This window comes from Panthera onca, chromosome D1 (assembly GCF_046562875.1).
Source record: "Panthera onca isolate mPanOnc1 chromosome D1, mPanOnc1 haplotype 2, whole genome shotgun sequence".
Lineage (NCBI taxonomy): Eukaryota > Metazoa > Chordata > Mammalia > Carnivora > Felidae > Panthera > Panthera onca.
Window position 1 is genome coordinate 2,174,926 of NC_138348.1, and position 23,049 is coordinate 2,197,974.

At 51.4% G+C, this 23,049-nt stretch overlaps 1 protein-coding gene across 3 annotated transcripts in view; it reads right to left on the reverse strand.

Moving 5' to 3' along the window:
• NAP1L4 (nucleosome assembly protein 1 like 4) overlaps positions 1–20,339 on the reverse strand; it is a 47,663-nt gene extending 27,324 nt beyond the window's left edge. For 2 of the 3 annotated variants that reach the window (XM_060607560.3, XM_060607565.3), the window contains exons 1-4: positions 20,220–20,339; positions 11,452–11,591; positions 950–980; positions 35–93 (exon numbers count right to left, since the gene is read on the reverse strand). In XM_060607560.3, coding sequence (XP_060463543.2) covers positions 35–93; positions 950–963 — 73 coding nt within the window. In that variant the 5' untranslated portion in view covers positions 964–980; positions 11,452–11,591; positions 20,220–20,339. The remainder of the gene's footprint in view (positions 1–34; positions 94–949; positions 981–11,451; positions 11,592–20,219) is intronic. The other variant, XM_060607561.3, reaches the window with a different exon arrangement.
• Positions 20,340–23,049: the final 2,710 nt, after the last annotated feature.

The window sequence follows — 23,049 nt, forward strand, 5'->3', positions numbered from 1 at the left end:
CAACTGTCGCCTTTTCCGCGGGTGGCGCACTGACCTGTATTACTTGCGTTTCTAGCAGCCTCCAAGGCGTCTGAGGGAACAGCATCTGGAAAACTGAGACAGCGTGTGCAGTAAGTATCGCTGGCAAGGAGCTTCCGGAGACAGACAGCACAGGGCACTCTCTTAGTTAACGCAGGGAGAGGGACCTCCGCAAGGACAGAGCACAGCTACGGACGCAAAGGTGCTATCCACGAGGTGCTTTCCTGCTCTCAAAAAAAAATCCTACCATCTAACCCCCCCCCCCCCCCCCCACCCCAGCCCCGACCTCCACACCACACCCCCGCGGCTCTGATTTCCAGCCCTGGCCGAAGCGTCTTAGTTTACGCTTCTCCAGTTCCTTTCCCCCAAACTCTGCGGCCCACCCTCAAACCGACCCCGCGAGCCAACCAGCATCCCGCTACAGCTTGGTCAGCCGCTAAGGGGGTCAGAGGAGAGCTGCCTTACCGGGTTTCTGGGACACGGTGCCCTCAGTGGCTCTGTGAGCCGGCCACAGAACGTCTCCAGAAACAATGGAACTTCCCCAAAATAGGTGCGACAGGTGTCAGAGACGTCTGGACACAGCTCCCTTACCAAAATCAAACCACATCAAACACCACACCAGACCTTCAGAACAAGCCACGTAACAAAACTCTTCACTTGAACACCAGGGGGCGTGCGATGTGAGGAAGGCGGCCAGGACTTCACCTGGGAGGCGCGAAGGCCCAGAGAGCAAAACGGCCACTTCCCACAAAAGGTGTCCCAGGATCAGTATTTGAGACACTTCCCACGTGTGAAGCAAGTTTTCATGGGCTCAAATGCAGGGGGGGAAAGGAGCCATCAGCCAGAGCTGCCGCTGGTGCTCACGGACGGGCAGCCTGGCTCGTGTTCATCAACCAAAACAGAAATCCCAACAAAGTCCGTCTTGGCTTACCTGTTATCTGCCATCTGAAGGCTGTGACCTCCTACGAATTGAAAAAGAGTTGTAACAATTAACATCAAATATTCACAGAGAACCTTCCGCCAGTGTGCCCATCGGAGCGGCCGTCTGTGGGGGCGAGGGTCTACCAGGAGGGAACTTTCTGGGCTGATGGAAATGTTGTAGATCGTGAATGGGGTGTCGGTTTCTTTGGTTTCTTGGACACATACAGTTGTCAAACTCATCAAATCATACACTAAGGACCTGTCAATTTCAGCGTAGGCACATTCTACTCACAAAAAAATGTTTTCGGTGCTACAATGACCAGACTTCAGAGTAAGAGTAATCAATCCTCATTTGCCTTTTCTCTATAATAAGCTTTAACAACAAGGACATGTGTTGATGCTAAGCCAATTATTTTGGAACCAGTCAAAGCATTTGCTGGTGTTTATACTGTCTCGCACACTCTGAATCACAGGATGACTTTTAAACTTTATTTTGTATGTTCCCTTACTCCCACACTAAACATGGCAGTGTCTGTGCAAAAGCGTGATATCACAGTCTCAGTCCAATCCCACTCTCAGAAGACACATATGAAAAGGGTTACCTTCAAATCAGGTCAATTTCTACCTCTAAATATTAAACTTAGGTTCCAGGACGTTTATGCCTTAAAAAGAACTCAATAAAATTTCAAAACCCTATCTAAATGCACAGCTAAAGAGAGGTGGTGACGTTCCTTAATCTCAGACACAGTAAACACACTTCAGAGCCTCTCCCTCTCCCTCCTCCCCATACCCCCCCCCCCCCCCCCCGCCGCCGCCTCTTCCTCCTCCCCCTCCCTCCGAACCAGGGCAGCAACCTGTCAACGGCCAGGCCCGTCAACGTCTTATTCTCAGGTACTAGAGCAAAGCCCGAGCCCCTCAGTCACAATGCTTCAAACAAAACAGCAACTGAACACTTCGTACTGAAGAAAAATAGCCGGAATTTATGATCTGCAAGCGTTTTGTATTGAACTCAACTGCGTTTTCTCAGGTGATTTTGTTTTTGCGGATGCAAAGCAGAAGGAAGAGAATTCAACAGGTGCCCCGGGGGCGGGCCACAACGGCCCTCCGCCTCACAGCCCCCACATTAGTGACTTTTAAAGACCTTTCCTGGTCCCCACCACCTTCTGTGGAGTCCAGTCACCCCACAATAATGTGAATCCCTGCCCTTCCTAGCCGCCCACTGCGACCCTGCGTCCCAGCCCCGCCCCCCCGCAGCTCGCTAGGTGCACGTGGCGGCCGGCGCAGGGCCCCGAGCTTCCGTTCCGCGAGCGCAGACCTCGGGACAGGGGAGACTGCAACGTGACAGCTGATGCCAGACCCTAAGAGCTGAGGCGCCCGCCTAGCAGGTGCCAGCCGTGGAGTCCTGACGGTTCTCCCTACGACACGCCTTCGCTAACGTCTGTCCGAACGCGGTCATCTGTGCGGCTGCCCGGGGCCCCCGTTCTTTATTTCCACGCCAACAGCAGGATTTCTGGGTTGAACGGTACGAACGGACGCCCGCACCTCCTGCCAACCTCGCTCCCCGCGGGCACCCACCGCAGCGTGGCTCCGTGTGGCGGTGTCTCCGCCAGCACCCCGGAGGCCACATGCGTGCTGAGTGCCGGGAGGGGCCTGCTCTCCAGAAGCAGCGGCACCGCCAGCCCAGCGGACGGGCTCCAGCCCCGACCCCGAGTCGGTAGCTGCCCATCAAACCGCACACCTGGTCCCAACGCCTCGTGTAGTGGCGACAGGCACTTCCCTACAGTTTACGCCCGACGCCAACTCTGCCAGGGAGCGAACACCCCCAGTGGGCAGGGGACGACACTGAGGCTGGGAAGGCGAACCGCCTGACCGAGGTCCCCCGGCTGGGACGATGCGGACTCGGGTCTGTCAACCTAAAAGAAAGGAGACAAGCCGAGGCAAGTTCCAAAACCAGAAAGAGAGCCTCCTGGGGAAAAGCAGAGGAGCTGTAATTCGAGAGCTAGGGGTGAGTCCACCGGAGGTCTGGGGCGCCCGCTTTTACGGGCAGAGGACAAAGAGGAAAAGCGAGTCGGGAGCCATGCAGCAAGCCGGACGGCTCACAGACGGGGAGAGATTCCTGGTGGACACTCACTGGTGGGAGGCCATTTCCACGTTCTGGAAATGAAGCGTTTATAGGAAGTCAGCCTGACAGTCCTCGGGTCCGTCTTCCTGAGGGCGCACGTGTGAGACTCCCCACCCGACACCTTCGCTCCCATCGAAGGACACGATCCTGCCGGGCGTCCCCGTGGTCGGCCTCTGCCACAGAAGGCAGCGCCGGTCAACTGGTCTGTACGGGGGTCTTGCTCAGAGCTGTCCTTAGCTGTGAGTGGACGGTGCCCGTCAGAACCCAGGAAGACCGTCCCCAGATGTTTGTCCTCACAGCAGGGACGCGGCCAGAGGGCGTCAGGCCACATGTGAACAAAAAAGTCACGAAATGGGGGATCTCAGCCACGTTCCTCCCAGTGGAGCTTCAGGCTAAGTCCTGGGAAGGAAGAGAACTCTAGTTTGTACACACGTCTAGGAGGAAGGCCCCTGCCTGATACGAGGCAGCACAAACTTCAGCGAGAGGGTTAAACCCAGGGCCCGAAGTCCAATTATGGCTACTGGCTGGAGAAACTCCTCAGCCGGTTTCCCTCGCTGCCCGTGATTTAGGAAGCTGAAAACGTCCCAGGTCTCTAAGGCCTGGCTTATTCCAGTTCACAGTTTGATATTACATTTCATTATTTTTTATTTTTTTTATTTAAAAAAAAAAAATTTTTTTTTAATGTTTATTTTTGAGACAGAGACAGAGCATGAACGGAGGAGGGCCAGAGAGAGAGGGAGACACAGAATCCGAAGCAGGCTCCAGGCTCCGAGCCGTCAGCACAGAGCCCGACGCGGGGCTTGAACTCACGGACCGCGAGATCGTGACCTGGGCTGAAGTCGGACGCTTAACCGACTGAGCCACCCAGGCACCCCTACATTTCATTATTTTTAGTTCTTCAGTTATTCTCTCCATTTGTTAACATACAAACAGCATTCTTCCCCAAACAGGGCACCGGTTCCTCCCTGCTACTACGGGAGACGGCTCAGGACTACCTTCTGCGACTGTCTGTCTGGGTCCGTTGATGTTCAGAAGCACTCAAAGGAGCAGTAAAGGTAGAACCACAGATTCTGAGTTGCCTTTGTAAACTCTGCTACTCCAACCCAAGGGAAAGGCTCAGGCAAAGGCATATCCAAATCCCTCTCTATCCACTATTGGGCTATTTGTGGGCAACCACCCAAAACTGTATCCCCTGTTACCATGTGCTCTTTCAAGACAGTAGGAGAGAGAGAGAGAAGAAAAAAAAAAGACAGGAGAAAGAACCCAGACTGGATACGGGAGTGGCGGGCGGAGGGGTGTTCCCGCCTTCGGCATCAGGAACGGGGGCAATGACACCACAGCATCCTTTCCAGGAGGAGCGTGGAATGTATGTTTCTGCCACATAGAAAACAATAACTAGTGTTTTCTCAAGACAGGGCCTTAGGGGGACCCTTTTGCTAGATTAGTTTTTTTCCCCAGGATGAGACAGACCTCGTGATTAAAAACATACTCACTCACACTAACAGGTGACAACTGGTTAGCACCGTGGAGACGGTTATAGGAATGTCTTAAGCTTCGATATACGTGGGTTACCAGGTGAGTATGACGGCTGCAAGGGGAGGTGGTGACGGAGGTCTGGGGATCTCCCAGGGAGAAGGCATGCTGAATGAAGTTCCCACCAAAAGGAGACCAGTCAGCTTCCCATTCCCAGTGCCCTTATCATTTTCGACACCCCACCAGAGACACACCGATAGAGAAGACCTTGGCGTCTTCTAGATTCCAGTGGGGAATGTACTCCCAGTCTTCTGGGTCACGCACCACTGTATAGTTACAAGTCTACTGGGAGGCGGCCTCAAGTTTTGCCAGTCCCATTACTGTTTGCGAAAGAGAGAAAAGACCTTGGGTAAACGCACGGACTTGAGTAAAGGGTATCCCTTTATGGGTGAGGAGCACCGAACGGAATGTCGTAACGGCTGGTGCCAATTTGCCAGAAGGGAGAATACGTACAGCTCCGAAAGTACCAGAAGAAAACCCCGTATCTCTGCTAGAAAGCTCTTGCCATCCTTCTAAGGAAAATGGCCAGACCACCCATTCAGGTTTATCCCCAGTGTTAACTCCGGTGCAAATCCAACCATCAGAGGGTTGGTGGGATCAAAGAGTTTTTGTAAGGTGAGAAACAAGGAACGTGCTACAGGCAAAGGAGGGGGCGGCGAGTAGGCCGGCGAAAGGACAACTACAACTTGAAGCAGGATTCGGTTGCTGAATGATACCGAATACCATGAAAGGGGAGGCTCCACAGGCCGGGCCCGAGCGTCTGGGGTAGGTTGTCTTCTCCCAGTGTCATGTGCTTCAGTCCTCGAAAACTTTTAGCTTTAAGTCACCAGATGGGGTGCAGGTCCGCTCACGCTTTTTTAGACGGCACGTGTGACCCCAGGAGTCTGTCTCCTGGAACCTGGTGGCACAGGGGTCCGTCGGTACCACCTGGTAGGCGCCCTTCCAATGAGGCTGGAGTGAATCTTTACGGAGATGCTGTTTCTAGCAGATGAATTCGCCTGGCTGTACGGTGTGACGTCTTTTGTCTCTAGGGAGCTTGCTGTGGAAAGATCGTTCTACCACAGACACGACGATTCCCGGTGGATTTAATTAGACCCTTACAAAACCAAAATATGTGCCCTTTCTTTAGCTGTGGGTCAAAGGAAGCAGAAGCTAAATACATGGTCTGTCCTGTGATTATTTCAAAAGGTGAGAGTTTATGAATACTGGACGGAGCAGATCTGAGATTTAGAAGACCCAGGAGCAGTACTTTGGGCCAAGGTATTTGGAGGCTTCAACTAAGTTAGCAACCTGGATCGTTATTCTTCTATACGTTGGACCAGTCCTGAAGTCTGAGGATAAACACAGCGAAAATGTTGTAGAATTGGCCAGATGGCACAGACTTGTCCAAGTACTTGTCAAGCGAAGTGGGTCCCCTGGCCACCATGGTGCTCCCCAAGCGGGAATAATGTTTGGCAAAAGGACTTTAGCCACAGAAGAGGCAGTCGTTTTTCCACGTGGAAATGCTTCAATCCAACGTGAAAAGACGGGAACTATCGTTAGAAAATGTCTGTGTCCGTGAGGTGGGGCAAACGTATGAAATTCACCTCCCAGGGCTCGAATGGTCCAGCGGGAAAATCACAACTTCCCGGGGCGGGGCAAACAGGCTTCCCTGGGCTATACTCAGGGTCAGGTGGAAGCAAGACAGCACTTTTTATGGCCCTGCTGATGTTTCCCACCAATACCGATCCACAGAAGTTACCATTTCTCAGGGAACCAATGGTTTAACTCAGGCACAGGGGGCAAAAAGGAAAACTTCAGACTTTCTAGCAGGATCAGCTTATTATTGGGTCCAAACCAGAGTCCCTTCTCTCTGTGGTACCAACAGCCTTTAGATTTCCAACCCTGCTTTTCCCTTTCAGAGGCCGGCTGTTGCACTTCCCTGCCTCACACCTGAGGTCCCCGCTGGGGGGTCGTCTTCTGTGCCACGACAGAGGTTTGGTCAGCGGAGCTCGTAAGGGTGGCATTTCTCACAGGGGTATCGGTGAGGCAGACTCCTTTGGCTTCCGGGGGATCAGACTTGCAACACGTAGCAACAGCTGGAGCTGCTGGTGGCATTATGGCGGCCAACAGATTCTGGACACAAGAGCCATTCTTGTTTTTAAGTTTACATCCAAGTTAGTTAGCATCTAGCGCAATAATGATTTCAGGAGTAGAATCCAGTGATTCACCCCCTACGTATAACACTCAGTGCTCATCCCAACAAGTATCGTCCTTAATGCCCCTTGCCCATTTAGCCCATCCCCCCAACCACAACCCCTCCAGCAACCCTCAGGTTGTTCTCTATACTAAGAGTCTCTTTTGTTTTGTCCCTTTTTATTTTTTTTAACCTTTTTTTTTTTTTTTTTTTTTTTTTAATTCCTGGGAAGCTTTGAGGGGGTGGGAGAAGTAGGGGCAAAGGTGGGGATGGTTGGGGACAGGAGCAGCCACTGTGGCTCTCTTGCTTTCTCCATGTGCTCAGTGCCCCCAGAAAATCTCACACTGGGCACTGGGGCCTGCCTTCTCCTCCCTGAAACCCTCTCCAACTCCTGAAAGAGCCAGGAAAACAGTGGCTGGGACAGTAGCTCTTTTAAGCAAGACTGAGATTATTAGCAGACTCCCCTGCTATCTCCTACTATATGCAAGGTGGGCATACTGAGCGGTGGTTAAGAACTGCTATATTTTAAGACCGGGCCTGTTTTGTCCCCTTTTAATGTTATTTTTGTTTCCCTTCCCCTATGGTCATCTGTTTTGTACCTTAAATTCCACATATGAGTGAAGTCACAGGACACCTGTCACTCTCTAATTTCGCTTACCATAACACCCTTTAGTTCCATCCACATTGTTGCACATGGCAGGATTTCATTCTTTCTGATTGCCGAGTAATAATACTCCGTTGTGTGTGTGTGTGTGTGTATATATATATATATATATATATACACACACCACATCTTCTTTATTCCTTCATCCGTCGATGGACATTTGGGCTCTTTCCGTACTTTGGCTGTTGTCGATAGCGCTGCTATAAACATTGGGGTGCATGTGTCCCTTCGAAACAGCACACCTGTATCCTGTGGATAAATGCCTAGTAGTGCAATTGCTGGGTCATAGGGTAGTTCTATTTCTAGTTTTTTGAGGAACCTCCACACTGTTTTCCAGAGTGGCTGCACCAGCTTGCATTCCCACCAACAAGGCAAACGAGATCCTCTTTCTCCGCATCCTCGCCAACATCTGTTGTTGCCTGAGTCGTTAGTGTTAGCCATTCTGACAGGTGTGAGGTGGTATCGCATTGTGGTTTTGATTTGTCTTTCCCTGATGATGAGTGACGTGGAGCATTTTTTCATGTATCGGTTGGCCATCTGGATGTCTTCTCTGGAGAAGTGTCTGTTCGTGTCTTTTGCCCATTTCTTCACCGGAATAAGAGCCATTCTTTACCTCCACTGGAAGTGAGGAAGCCCTGTTGTTTCCCTACCATTCCAAGGTCATGGGCCACCCCAAAGGCATGTTGGATGTCAGTATCCATGTTTGCTGTCTTGCTTTCGGCTATAATGCATGCTCAAGTGAAGGCATGTGATTCAGCTTGTTTAGCTCCAGAAGCCAAAGGCAGAGGTGCAGACTTACCAACCTCAAAATTGTGATCACGTGCCCCACACAGAAGTGTCATCACACACCCAGCACAGAATACAGCATGTTCACAGCTTAGGTAAGAGTCATCAGTTAGCCGGGAAAGATCAATGTTTGTCAAAGGGGCTTCCTGGAACACCTCACAAGGGGTCAACAGCTGATCCGTCCAAGTCAGAGAGTCATGGGGAATTTCATCAGGGGAGGAGGGAGAAGGGAAGGCAGGGTTGAGATGGTTCCAGTAAGCAAGAGTGACATGAGGGGCGGTTAGTAAGAGGGTCTCACAGGAGGGAAGAGCTCGCTGCAAGGCACTGAGCACGGTATGAACCCAAGAGAGCCTCAATAGCCCTGAAGCATAAAGAGTGGAGGAAGACGCCGACTACCTCTGCAGTAGCCTTTAGTATGAATGGTGGCAGCAGAGCTCTGAGGCCGCGGGGACGTCCTCAGGCAGTGGATCGAACTGTTGGCTACAGGAGCCTAGGAGTCTGGGACAACTCTGCATTTTTGGTAAGTAGTCTAAGAGTATCCCCTTCCTTCTCATATACAAAAAGGAAAAAGGGCAGCTGGTAATTTAGGTGTCCAAGGGTAGGCGGACTTACCAGCTTCCTTCAAAATCCTAAAGAAGTCACTTTGGTCATCCCAAACAACGGGATCAGGTTTGGTGTTCTCGAGTGTGGCATAAAGGGGCCATTAAGAAGTCTGGAATCCCGGCGCCCTGGGTGGCTCAGTTGGTTAAGTGCGTGACTTCAGCTCAGGTCACGACCTCAGGGTTCAGGAGTTCGAGCCCCACATTGGGCTCTCTACGGTCAGCTTCAAATCCTTTGTCTCTCCCTCTGTCTCCACCCCACCCCCACTCTCTCTTTCTCAAAAATAATAAACCTCAACCGAGAAAAAAGAAGTCTGGAATCCAGTGGCAGCCAACAGTGTATGGATCAGAGACAACAGGGTGAAGGGATTAGTGTTTACTGTCTTAACGTGCCGGGCCAATCTCCATCCTTGGCCAGAGGGGTTTTTTACGGGTACGATAGGGATATTACAAGCACTAGTACGAAGGATAACGAATTCTTATAATCTATGATAAGCCTTATACCCTGATAAGGCCTTTTATTTTTTTTAATGTTTATCTTTGAGAGAGAGAATGCACGAGCAGGGGAAGGGCAGAGACAGAGAGGAAGATACAGAATTCGAAGTAGGATCCAGGCTCTGAACTGTCAGCACAGAGCCCGACGCAGGCCTCAAACCCACGAACTGCAAGATCACGACCTGAGCCGAAGTCAGACGCTTAACCAACTGAGCTACCCCAGGTGCTCCAGGCCCCTTACTATTTATAGGATGTTGATTTATTCTTGGAAGAAGTTTTGAGAGATCAATCTGGATTATTAAAGGGAGGAGCATTATGAATTCTGCCTCTGTCTGTTGAGGGCTTTGCCCAAAGAGTGGGGGTACCAGGGGATGGAGACCAAAGTTTGGTCATCTTTGGTTTGTAGACTGCAATAAAGAGCGCTGAAATTTTCCTGAGTACTGGATTTGACCTCAAGGAATATTTCCGCTTTGGGAAAGGAACAAAAAAGGCAATGTGTATCTCCGGGAAAGCTCATCCTAGATCAATGTGCGGGAGCTAAATCACTGAGAAGAAATGGTTGGTTGTCTTGCAAAGGTCCCAGACGAAAGGATACGGGCTAAGAAACAGGAACGTATGGTACTTCATCTGCGAGCCCCGCTGTCGGAACATACGTATTATATAAAGAAGGGACACTTTAATTTGGGGTTGAGCACTGACAGGGTGGTTCCTGTGTTAACTGCTCCAGTGAGAAAAGTGGTCCCCAATCTGGAAGCAGTCTTCCCATCCTATTTAGTCTCCCTCCCACAGGGCTGGGGAATAATCCCCATGTGTCCTCAGAGTCCCATCACTGGGGTGGCTTTGGCCATTGCTCCTTGGGGGGCTTCAACTGTTTGGATTTCAATTTAGAGCAACCCTTTTTCCAGTGGGCAGACTGTCTGCAACGCTAACGTGACCCTGCAGGTCACACCCGCTGCGGAGCCTCCACGCCCGTCCCATACCGGCTGTTTTGATCAACGGTGTTAAGTCCTTACTTAGTCCCATTTACAAACATGGAGTCAGAGCTCATCCGGGTGGACTCAACATCTATGGGAAGCTTGGAATTTCCTTGAAAACAACTTGGAGTCACGGACAGTCACGTAACAGCCATGGACGGATTCAGCTGGCTTCTGGGTGCATGCCTGAATCTCCGTCTAGTCCACGGGCTAGCCCCACAGATGACTTCGTGTAGCCTCGTGGTTATACACTACAAGCTTGGTCATGTGAAAGGGCTGGCGGCTGGTCTAGTTTAAACCCTAGAGACCGTTCAGGGGGTTTCCAACTAGCAGCATTCATCCAGCGCTGGGCTTGACCTTCTCCAAGAGGCATGTCAACTAACGGACAGAGACCACAGCCCAGATTGGTGAATTCCACAAATCTACAAAGATCCTCAGTTACCTTGGGAAAGACCTTAATTATAGCCCTAAGCTCAGCTTTTTATCCACGGGGTACAGGAAATTTGGGGTGGTTTAACAGCATCCTCACAAAGTCAGTTTTGAAAGGAAAGGTTTTAATGGGTTAGGATGGTGAGGTTTCAGTGACAGGAAAGAAAGTTCAGATAGAGGGGAAGGGTGATGAGGCAAAGAGGGATGTGTAAGGAGGTGGGGCAGTGGGGGGGGGGGGGGGGTGGTGTAGGAGGGAACTTTGGCCAGCACCAAGAAAGAAGCCTCTAACACTTTATTTTTATCCACCTTTAGTTGTTTATTTGCTTCAGTCACTTTGGAAACAATATTTTGTAAAGGTGCAATTTTAGAATCCTGAACACGTTTAGAAACCTCCAGATACCAACGAAAATAACTATCCCACTTGAACTGTTTTAATTTTCTAACTCGGTTGGGAGAAAAACAAGTCTGAAGAGATGAAAGGTTTCCCAGAATGATGGTCAGGGCTCCAAGTTACCTTTCCTAGCAAGACTGGTCCATATTGTCAACACAGGGTATGAGGAAGGACCATCATCTTTTAACGAAAAACTGGCCAGGGTTCCTGAAAGGGGGCCACTCTTAGACCATTTAGATGACTGGGATCCCATGATCAGATTAAGAACAAGAGTACGACAAATCCCGAACAAAGTCTGAGAGTTCAACCAAAACAAGGGAGCCTGATATTGGGGAAGACTCACCAAACGGAAAGTTATGGTGACTCCGTAGAAGCAAAGAGCACAAAAGGCTCAAATGTGAGTACCTCGCTCGATCCCAGGAGTCACAGTGCCCCCGCAGCTGGCACCTTCAGATCCCACTTCTGACACCATGCAATGTGAACCTAAAAGAGAGGAGGACAAGCTCAAGACACCAGACACTGAGTGTATTCGGGAATAGCAAAGGAGCTGCAATTTGGGACACGCAGACCGCAGCGAGCTACAGAGGGGTCCACTAAAGGTTTAGGGCAGGCTGCTTTCGTGGGCAGAGTACAAAAGGGGACATTTGAGAGATTCTTGCCAGACACTCATTAGTTGTTGAATGAGTTCTGATCTTCTGTAAATCAAGAGTTTGTGGGAAATCAGTCTGTCTTTAAGTCTGATTTTTCTGAGACCGTGTATGTGAGATTCTCCAATTCATTTCCTTTGGTTCTGTCTTAGATTAGAATCTTTGCACGTTTGAAATTGAGACCCTGGTGAACTTTCCCTACCACCACTGACCACTTCACTTCCGGCTGCCATTTCCACCTGCGCAGCTCAAGATCACCGTTGCTGCTGCTGGAAGAGTGGCCAATCAACAGCTAGCTCAAGTCAGTCAGAATCCGCGGTGCAGCAGCATTCCCGAGAAACACGCAGCCCAGAAATGGGAAAGTAAAAACACTCCTCGATGGTGCTCACTATGTGGCCCCAGGGCCCTAAACAGCGTCCGGCACGAGACATAACTGTGGAGTGATTATATGCCTTCTTGAGAACACAGGCCAAAGAGCTTCATACACCACTTCAAATTAACGGATTCCTGGGATACAATGATCCACTTTATTTTCAATTATGTGAGGCCATGTGCTATTTAATACTATTTTTGGTGACACGATGACAAAGCAGTTATGTTAAACCCGACACAACACTTGTGCACGCATGCGCACGCACACACACACATACACACACACACACACACGGCTAAATCAAGGACAGAATAACAAAAAGATGAGTTCAAACAATGGGAAAGAAACTATTTTGAGAACTAAACACCAATAAAGCCAGAACTCAGCATCTAGAACGAAGACACACAGTAACCTGGTTCTGAACCCTAATCTCTACTGCCTCCTAGCTGTGTAAGCTCGGTTTCGACACCCACAGCCTAGACAGTGCTGACTGAGAGGCTGTCGAGAGGACACAATTATGTGCATGTGCAACACCCAGTGTGTGACCCATTAAGGTCTCCCTCAGCGTTTACAACTGCAACGTGCTTACAGATCACTCTATTGCTTGATTGGAGACCAACAAATCAAGTCATTCTCAACATTTTCCCCTTCACATAAGGAAAAAGAATCTAGAGTTGGTGACATAAATGAACTAGAGTTCCACTTGTCAGTCTTCATTGCCATAAATGATTTACTTTTGTTTAGCAATCCCAACTAGCTAAAATACAAAGTCACGGGATGCCTGCGTGGCTCAGTCGGTTAAGTGTCCGACTTCGGATCAGGTCGTGATCTCACAGTTCGTGGGTTCAAGCTCCACATTGGGTTCTATACTGACAGCCTGGAGCCTGCTTCGGATTCCGTGTATCCCTCTCTCCGTCCCTTCCCCTGCATGTGCTCTGTCTCTCTCACTCAAAAATAAACTTAAAAATGCTTATTTAAAACAAAAATACAAAGTCACAAGGACTACCAAATTTGCAGGTTTGAGAAATATTCATTTGTTTTAAATGTTGGTACGCTTAGCTTAACATCAAAATCACGGTCTTAAGCCTCATCTGGAGAACCTTCAACCTCATTTGAAGGTTCTCCTAAGTCTATAAGGCAATCATATTAAAATACAAATGGATCCCCAGGCAAAAGAATATTCTAAAATTTCAAAAGAATACAGCAGTTCAGATCTAGGGCTAAAAACTTTAACTGAGTCTAAGATTCTAAATCTGGATTGGGGGCGCCTGGGTGGCTCAGTCGGTTGGGCGTCCGACTTCGGCTCAGGTCACAATCTCACGGTCCGTGAGTTCGAGCCCTGCGTCGGGCTTTGGGTTGATGGCTCGGAGCCTGGAGCCTGCTTCCGATTCTGTGTCTCCCTCTCTCTCTGCCCCTCCCCCGTTCATGCTCTGTCTCTCTCTGTCTCAACAATAAATAAACGTTTAAAAAAAAAAATTTAAAAAAAAAGTAAATCTGGATTGGCGTGCAAATTTCTATGACTATACAAATAATGCTTTGCTTTTACTTATGTAAGATACCTCACAACCCTATTAACGGATTTTTACCCCAAACAAAAAAATTGTTTTCACGGGGAAAAAATTCTTAGTTTTTGCGGCAAATTATCCACTATAACTAAATTCCTATTTTTTTAAAAAAAATTTTAACAGGGATGTATTGTTCGGCCCCCTCTCAATTATTCTTTATTTCTCATTAGAATGAGAACTCATAGTATGAAGGAAAGTGGGCTTTTTTTTTTAATGTTTATTTTTAATCACCTATTTTGAGAGAGAGAGTGCAAGCAAGGGTGGAGCAGAGAGACAGGGAGAGAGAGAATTCCAATCAGGCTCCGTGGTGTTGGTGCAGAGACCAACACGAGGCTCAGTCCCAAGAGCTGAGACATCATGACTTGGGCTGATATCGAGAGTTGGACACTTAACTGGCTGAGCCACCCAGGCGCCCCAAATTCCTAATTTTAAAACACTTAGTCTATAGCTAGAGTAATCGTATAACTTCAAAGTGGGTCACTTTTGAGAGACAAAGGAGTAAACTGGGGAATACGGTCACCCTTCACATAACCAAAATTTCTATACGTAATCTATCTTAAATCAAGTCAAAGATCCTCAGTGTCTTCCCGTGAAATAACCGAATGACGAAAATTAAGTCAAATGTAACCAAACGCTTCTGTAAGACTTCAGAATTTCACTGTAGCCTGTAATTCTTATTAATCTCACAGTTCACATAAGCGTAAGGGATGGTGATCCTACCCTGTCAACCTAAGATGGAGTCCAATCAGCCCCCAGGTACAAGTCCAGGTCCTCCAGAGTACCAACCAGATCATGTTCTGGCTTGAGACTCCATCAGAAAGGACAAAGGAATCGTCTCTCTAAGAAGGAGGCAGGATACCCCCGCAAGAAATGCCTAGGTCTCCACCCCCTAAGCCCTGGCATAGTCCGGACCTCATTTACGTTGCCCTGATTTTTTTAATCCAGTCTGTCATTACATTCCTCACCATCAGAAGGTAACGGTGTTGGATTCAATATGCAAGCAGGTAAACTGAAAACACGCCTGAAATAAACAACCAAATTAACTTCTGTAAGTTTCCCAATAGAAAACATCCTTGTTAACTTAACATACCCTGCACTTAGGCTTGTAGTCTTAGCCAAAGAGAAAGAGAGAGAAAGAGAAAGAGAGAGAGAGAGAGAGAGAGAGAAAGGTGTGCCCAGGTCCTAAACTCATAAAGGTAGTCTTGAAATTGGGTTCAAACTGATTTCAATCATACATAATGATTGATAATCTAATATATATGTTCTTCCTTTCCCTTTGGGCATTTATAAAAACTTTTATTTTTATTTATTTTTTTAAATTTATTTTTGCCAGAGAAAGAGACAAAGCGTGAGCAGGGAAGGGGCAGAGAGAGACAGAAACACAGAATCTGAAGCAGGCTCCAGGCTCCGAGCTGTCAGCATGGAGCCCAACGCCGGGCTCGAACGCGTGAGCCACAAGATCATGTCCTGAGCCGAAGTCGGACGCTTAACCGACTGAGCCACCCAGGCACCCCTATAAAACTTTTTAATTACAAAATCATCTGTATAGGTTTACAGATGAACTAAGACTGGCAAACAGTTAATTACTGCAGCTGTGGGTTAGATCTGGGGGTCATTATGTTTGCAGGCGTTTGAGACTTTTTCTTTTCTTTTTTTTTTTTTTAAGAATGGATAAACCATGCGTGTTTGTCTTTCCACTGAACAAGTTCCAGGAGGGCAGGGACCCGTCTACTTGCTCGATGCGCCAGTCCCCGGAGCCAGCGGCCAAGCAGTCTCCGCTTCACTCGCTCACCGCCGTGCCACCTGTGCACGCAGCACGGCATCCGGGACTCGGAGGAGAGTCTGGGCACAGGAAGTGATGTCTGCTGATGAGATCTAACTGCCACCAGACAACAGCGGACCATCTCTTCAAAACCTTGCTAGAAAACAAGCCCTCAGTTTTCCAGAAAAGAGTAAAAAACTTCCTTCCTTTCCTTGACCAAACACTCTATTTTTACTCAGGGCCAAGCGGTTCTTTGTTACCACAGCTGCACTTTCCTCTTCTGCTCTCTCTTCTCTGTAATTCATCGGCACAGGATTAAATGAGGCAAACGTTTCAAAGTTTTCCTTAATCCAGTATTTAGAAGTCTCATCACTTTGTAAGGTCTTCTCTCTTTACCCTACTTAAAAATCACAAACCCCAAGTCCCTACTCCTTTTCTACTTTTCCTCTCAAAAGCACCTACCACCACCTAAGTTGTTTACCTGTCTCCCACTACGGAAATACATGAGGGCAAGGCCCCTCTGTTTTGGTCAGTGTGGTACCCCAGTACCTAGGACTGTGTTTAGCACCTAGAAGAGGCTCACGAGTGAATGGATGGATACAAAGCACCGAAAGCTATTTTCCTACACACACAATGTTTTATTTTTTAACGTTTATTTATTTTTGAGAGAGAGCAGGACAGAGGATCTGTGCTGACAGCAGAGAGCCTGGTGCGGGGCTTGAACTCACCAACTGTGTGATCACAACCCGAGCCGAGATAAGACGCTTAGCTGACTGAGCCACCTGGGTGCCCCCATGCACGCAAATGTTTTAATGTTTAGCGGCATTCTTATAACCTTGGTACGTAAACGTTTGAGGGGTACAGCCGATCTCTTTACCGCATGACTCATTAAAATCGCCTCATCATGGGGCGCCTGGGTGGCTCAGTCGGTTAAGCGTCCGACTTCAGCTCAGGTCACGATCTCGCGGTCCGTGGGTTCGAGCCCCGCGTCGGGCTCTGTGCTGACGGCTCAGAGCCTGGAGCCTGTTTCAGATTCTGTGTCTCCCTCTCTCTCTGCCCCTCCCGTTCATGCTCTGTCTCTCTCTGTCTCAAAAATAAATAAAACGTTAAAAAAAAAAAAAAAAAAAAAAATCGCCTCATCATGTTTGAAACAGGCTTTCTGGATAATATGAAAACGCACAGCACGTTAAAAAAAAAAAAGTCACAAACCCAGAACGGAGGCACATTTAGTTGCAACAGCTGACAGGATATGCTGGTAAGCGGAGATTTAAGGCTCCACAGTGAGTGGTCAAGATCAAAAGGTATAGGTCACAAACTGACTTCTTGTACAAGTTTTCTTACTAAAGAACACCCCTCCTGTTACTAACCACTCATGAAATTTAAAATCCAATGGCGAAGCAAAGCAGCCCCACCTTCTCTGAAGAGGGCGAGGGAGAAACCCAATGGCTGTCAAATGAAAACAAACCTATGTCATCACCATCTACTTAAAAGTCTCCCAGCAGCTGAACTCGACGTTCTTCACTACCCACTGATCAGGGTCTCGCAAGGGAGGTCAACCCCACCCCCGCCCCCCAATTCCAGTCTGCGGGAGGCAAGAACCGCCAAACCAGGAGACGTGGCCCAAAGTGAGCGAAGGCCGGATGCCAACGACCTGCCGCGGGGATTCTGCACCGACTGCCTCTCTACCACCTCCCTCCCGGTGGCGGTGGCGGAACAGCCAAGCGAGGTAAGCGCCCGCCTGTGGCTCCTCTCCCACCTAAAGTAAGCAATTCCAGACCAAACTCCCCACAAGCTCCTCACTGCCGCCCCCGGACTCAGATCTGGGCCACGGCTGGTGTCGGTTCTGAGCAGTACGATTTCACACGGCTGACAGCTCCTAGGCCTCTGGGAATTTAAATCACCCTCCTGCCCACAGACACGCCACTATTGTTCCAAAACACAGCGAAAACATTTAGGTTCTCTGACGAAAGTTTTGGCAGTTCAACATAAGCTTATTAAAGTTCTGGGGTTTTTGTTGTGTGTTCTTATTTTTGAGAAAGAGAGAGAGAGAGAGAGAGAGAGAGAGAGAGAGAGAGGGAGAGGGAGAGACAGAGGGAGAGGGAGAGAGAGAGAGAGAGAGAGAGGGAGAGAGGGGAGGGAGGGAGGGAGAGAGAGAGAGAGAGGGAGGGAGAGAGAGGGAGGGAGGAAGAGAGAGAGAGAGGGAGGGAGGGAGGGGGAGGGGGAGGGGGAGAGGCACTTAAGCAGGTTCCATGCCCAGCAAGGAGCCTGGAAAAAACGTGGGTTCGATCTCACAAATCGTGAGATCATGATCTGAGCCGAAATCAGGAGTCGAATACTTAACCAACTGGGCCACCCAGGCGCCCCAGAAAACAGTTTTAAAACATTTAAGAACTGTGGGCAATGAACAGAAAGAAAAAAAAAATCTGAAAGTAAGTAATTCTGAACTCTATTAAGCCACTTACACACTTACATTTGAGGTCACCTCTTCCTGATACTAGACGACTGTCGACCACTCAAAATTAGAAAAATATTGACGATCTCGATCCCTCCACTGGCTCGTCAGAGCTGCACACGGGAAACTGATCTGCTCTCAGCATCAAGAGGCTGTTAAAACCCTGACACACTAACTGAAATACTGTAATTAAAGACTCAAGCACAAGTTCACAGGCTGTAATGTGTTGAACACACCCCAACTCTAGCCCTTCATCTCTATAAAACTATGAGGTACCTCCTATAGATAAAAACCTCCAAACTCAAAATACCAGAGTCTGGTAATCTAAATGGCCGGCTCACAAAAATAAGAAACGCCCTTACGTACTTAGAAGACAATAACCCTAAAGCATAAGTAATCTCTCCACAATTCAGTCTGCTGACATCATCCAAACAAAAATGATTAAAGTGGCTATTACAAAGAATCGGATCTCTCCAACCAGCATCCGATATTCCTTTTGAAAAACAATGCAACATTCGCAAAGGTGTTTAGATGTTACTTTATGATACAGAGACACAGATAACCACACACGTCCTGAATCAGTATCGCTGGTAAACCAGGGGAAAAAAGGTGCAAATGATACATGTCATAACAGGTATTTAAGACAGCACCACGCTGTTGAAGTAACCCGTTTTGGATAAAGATACCTTCAGAACGATTATTTTCATCATACCAGCAAAAGAGGAGTTAAAACCCTAAATCCTAGGCCTGAATGTCCCTAAGTGAATCTGGGAAGGTTACAATCCCCATACCTACGTTATCCATGAAACGAGATCCTTTCCTCACCATAATCTTGCAACAAAGTAACTTTTGCAACAGTATCTCTACCGACCAAGAAGGTCTTAGGTACCTTCCATGGATCCTTTGAATGGAAGAAACAGGATAATTAACCTCAAAAGAGGAAAGAAAAAAAAAAATTCCTTATCCCCAAACAAGTAAAAAAGCCACTAGTAAATTGAGAAAATTCACGTTCTGAGGTTTCTCCTCCCCCCCCCCCCCCCCCGCGGCAACGCCACCTTTGCAAGTGAAGCCGCCAGACAACGTCCCACTGCACCCCCGGAACAGACACCCCTGGAGCGGCCCCCCGGCCTCCGTCCGCTTCACGCGGCACCGGCAGAGTAGTCACTGCACCAGCCATCAGTAACGGCACCAGAAATACCGCGCAGACTCTAGCCGGGGAAGCACTGGGCAATCGTCAGGACCCCAGAATTCTCGCTGGAAACCGTCAACCAGCTCAGCCCTCGGCAACGAGACTGCAGCTGGGCGCACGCGATCACCAACACCCAATGCCTCCTTCCAACTTGTCCAACCCCCTCCAGGAGCGGGAGCGGCGCGTCGAGTCAAGCTGTCACCTCGGACGGGCCGCTGGATCTGACCTCCTGGGGCCTGGAGTTCCCCCAGCAGCTCCCCGGGAGCACAGCAGCACCTACCTCCCGACCTAGCGGATTATTAGGCAATGAGTCAACACGTGCAACGAGGTCAGATGCGTCCCCGCTGTGTAGCAACAGCCGTCACCGGTCACCTAGAGGCAGCGGCACTACTGCGGGAAGCCGGCGACTCAGAGACGACTTTCTAACTTTCACGTCCGACCGCTGCGCGTTCTGCACCGCGCACACCCGCAGCGAGACTACGCAGGGGCCGCCGGGGACCCCCGCCCCGCAGGTGGCCCGCGACCTCGCGCTGCCCTCTGGCGCGGACGGTGGACCTGCGGACCGGGGGGACCTGCGGGCGCCGGCGTCTTATCGCCGCCACACGGTCCTCCGCTGGCACGGACACAGCGCGTTCCGAAAGGGAGCCCCGCGCAGTCGGGTAAAAACGCACAGACGCAGGACGAGAGGCTCGGAACTTTGCGTCCCGTCCCTGTCCCCGTCCCGAAGGGCGACTTCCCGCAGCCGCAGGCACTCCCGGCCCCGCCGCAGACACCACCCCGCCGGGCGGCCCGCGCCCCGAAAACAAAGGGGCCCCGCGGAAGCGCGCCCGCCGCTCCCCTCGGGGTCACCGCACGGGCCGCGCGGGAACAAAGAGCCTCCTGACCTTCAGGGCCGCGCCGGGGCGGGTCACCCGCGTCCGCCCGCTCCCCGCCGCCGCCCGCCCGGCCTCCCCGCCCTCCCCGCCGCCGCCGCCGCCCGCCCCGGCCTTCCCGCCGCCCCGGCCGCCGCCCCGCCCCTGCCGCCGCCGCCAGTCCACACGGCGGCCCCGGACCTCGCCCTGCCGTCCCGGCCCCTAGCGGTCCTGGCCCCGGCCACCCTCCGGCCGCCCCGGCGCGCCGTTACCCGGCCGAGCGCCTCGCGTCTGCTTCTCACGCCTCCTGCGGCTGCGGCAGTGGCGGCGGCGGTGGCCTCGCTCGCTCCAGGGGCTGCGCCGCCGTGGCCGCCAACAACCCCGCCTCCCATTGGCCGAGGCTTCTGGCCACGCCCTCCTCGAGCAAAGCGGGCTGTGGTTGGGCGGCCTCGGCGCAAGTCAACGACGCTTCGGCGCCGCCGGCGACGACCAATCAGAGGGCGTGGGGCGGGGTTCGCCACGCTGCGTCGCTCTCAGACCCGCCGGCCGTACGCAAATGAGGGCGTGTGACGTCTGTGGCGGCGCGCGTCCGCATTCCTTCCGCCTCTTTAAGGGGCGGGGGCGCGCGGAGGACGCATGGAGGGCACCTGCTGCGGCCGGTTGCCCGCCGCCGGTCCCCGGCCAGCCCCTTCCCGAGCCCGCCACCAGTTCGGCGGCCACTCCCCTCCCCCCCAGTTCGGTGCCACTTCCAACAACGCGCGCGCGGACCCCGCAGACCCCCGGCGTCCATGCCTGTCCCCTCCTCAAATCCCAGGGCTCACCCTGCCTCGGGGATTGGCACTTGGGGTTCCCTGTTTCTCACGCCTCCGCGTCCGCGCGCAACGTGGCTGTCTGTCGGGCACTGGCCGAGGCAGAGCCCACCAGCGGGAGAGGGAGCGATGCGCGCTGCCCCCGACCCCCGTCCCAGGAAGGCCCAGGGGAGCCGGCCCTGCCGCCTGGCTGGGTCCCCACCACGGGCTCCTCACATGGCAATTTGTAGAACAGCATTGACCTAACAAGAAATAAGAGGACAGTGCGCCTGGATAGCCATATGCGCAGGTCCGGGGTTCCAGAGGCTCTTCGTTAAGGGGCTACACCTGCAGTTGGGGGTCGCGTTATTTTGTCCGCTTTTTCAGAAATGGTTGTTGGGTAAGCAGTGCCTGGTCCTTGGGGGTCTGATGGAGGTGGGGCAGGTAGTGGTGCACTCTTTTCCTGGGGTCACTGAGCGGGTGGGAAGGAGCGCCAGGGGTGTCGGAAGGCTTTCTGTCTGTATCATGTTGAGAATGCTGTTTTGATTTCCTGTGGCAGCGAAGTATACGAATTGAGGTGCTCAGAAAACACAACAGGAATTATTCTCTTGTGGCTAGAAGGCAGAAATCAAGGTGTCATGGGGCTGGGCTCCCTCCGAAGGCTCCAAGGGAGGGTCCTTCTTGCCTCTTCCAGCTCTTGGGGCTGCAGCCATGTCCCGCCCTCCCCCCCCCCCCCGCCCCGCCCCGCCCAGCCCAGTCTTTGCACCTTCACATGGCCTTTCCTGTGTCCCTCTGTGTTCTCTGCACTGACTACATTAGGGCCTCATTTTAACATCTACAGAGACCCTATTTCCAAATGTCAAGTGCACAGGTACAGGGGTTAGGGGCTGAATCTCTTGGGGGCCACCATTCAGCCAGCAGCACACTCAAAGGTGCGTCCTGTCAGTCATACTGGCCAGAGGACTGTGCAATGGACAGAGCAAGAGTAAAAGGGTGGGTGGGTGTTCCTGGGTGAGACCCCTGGGGCCAGATCCGTGACCTTCCCAATTCTAGCTGGATGGTCCTGACAGAGAGCCTGTGCCTCAGTTTCCCCATCTGTCAATCACGGGCACTTGTAGAACCCGCTTCATAGAGCTAGCAGAGGGTTGGAACAACGCAGGCAAATGGCTCAAGGCGGGTGTCCACTGTTCCGATGACGCCACTCACCCTGGCCAGGGGAGGGGACTAAGTGCCTGAGGACAAGGGTGGGGGTCTTAGAGTTGGTCCCTGGGCCTGTCACCTGGGGCTCTCCTAAGAAGTGTGTCCTCCGAGCGACTTAGCCTGTACCAGGCTCCAGATGACCTCTGGTCCCGCGCAGGCCCTGGTGCTCAGACTGACCGGGAGCGGCCACCGTGGAGCCTGTATACTGAGCCACCCTTTGAGGGGCCAGAAGAGCTGGCTCCTGGGCCCACTGGTGGCCCAGACACTGCTTGGAGAAAGCAGTCCAGGTGAGGGCCGGTAGAGTCTATCTGTCCACACCTGCAGTTTTCCACACCCACTGGCCCACCCCTTGGGCCCCTTTTGGGGGGTTGTGAATGATATCAAAGTCCTCTCCATCCACATTTTCCTTGTCGGCTCCTGCCTGTCCATGAAGTCCAGCCGGACGGTCACCTCTTCTGAGAGGCTGGCCTTGAACACCCTCCCAGCTGCTGCCACCTCTCCCTGCTTTATGTCCACCAAGTTACCCATTTCCAGCGTCCCTGATGCGTGTGCACCTGATTACACGCATGCCTCCTCCCCCCCGGTCCCTCCATTAGGAGGAAGTGTCAAACGGGCTTCCAGAAAGAAGCAGTGCCCCAGCCCATACCTGAGAGCCAGTAAGAGTGGGCCAGCAAGGAAGGCCCTGTCTGCACAGTGCATTCCAGGACCTACGCATAGCTCAGGGTGGCTCTTGTCCCTAAAGATGGCATGTGAGATCCCCACGGGAGGTGAGCCCTGGGCAGGTGCACACATTCGCACGGCAGAGATCTGGAGGCGGGGGGTAACGCGTGGGGCAGGATGTACTCTGTTGTCACCTGCTAGGGAGAGTGGCAGGCAGGGCTCCAGGCTCAGAGTGACACCAAGCAACCCTGCCATCCCGAGCACTCTGCCTGGCTCTGACCAGTTCTCAGATCTCGGGCACTGGGTCTCCGGTTCCCCAGCAGAAATGGGAGGAAGAGTCCCATACGCTTGACCTCGTGGGGAGCGGCTCTTTGGAACACGCAAAACGTCCTGTGTGTCTGTTGTGAAATTAGGCAACATTCTTCACCTGCCTGCCCTGTGGCTACCTTTTGTC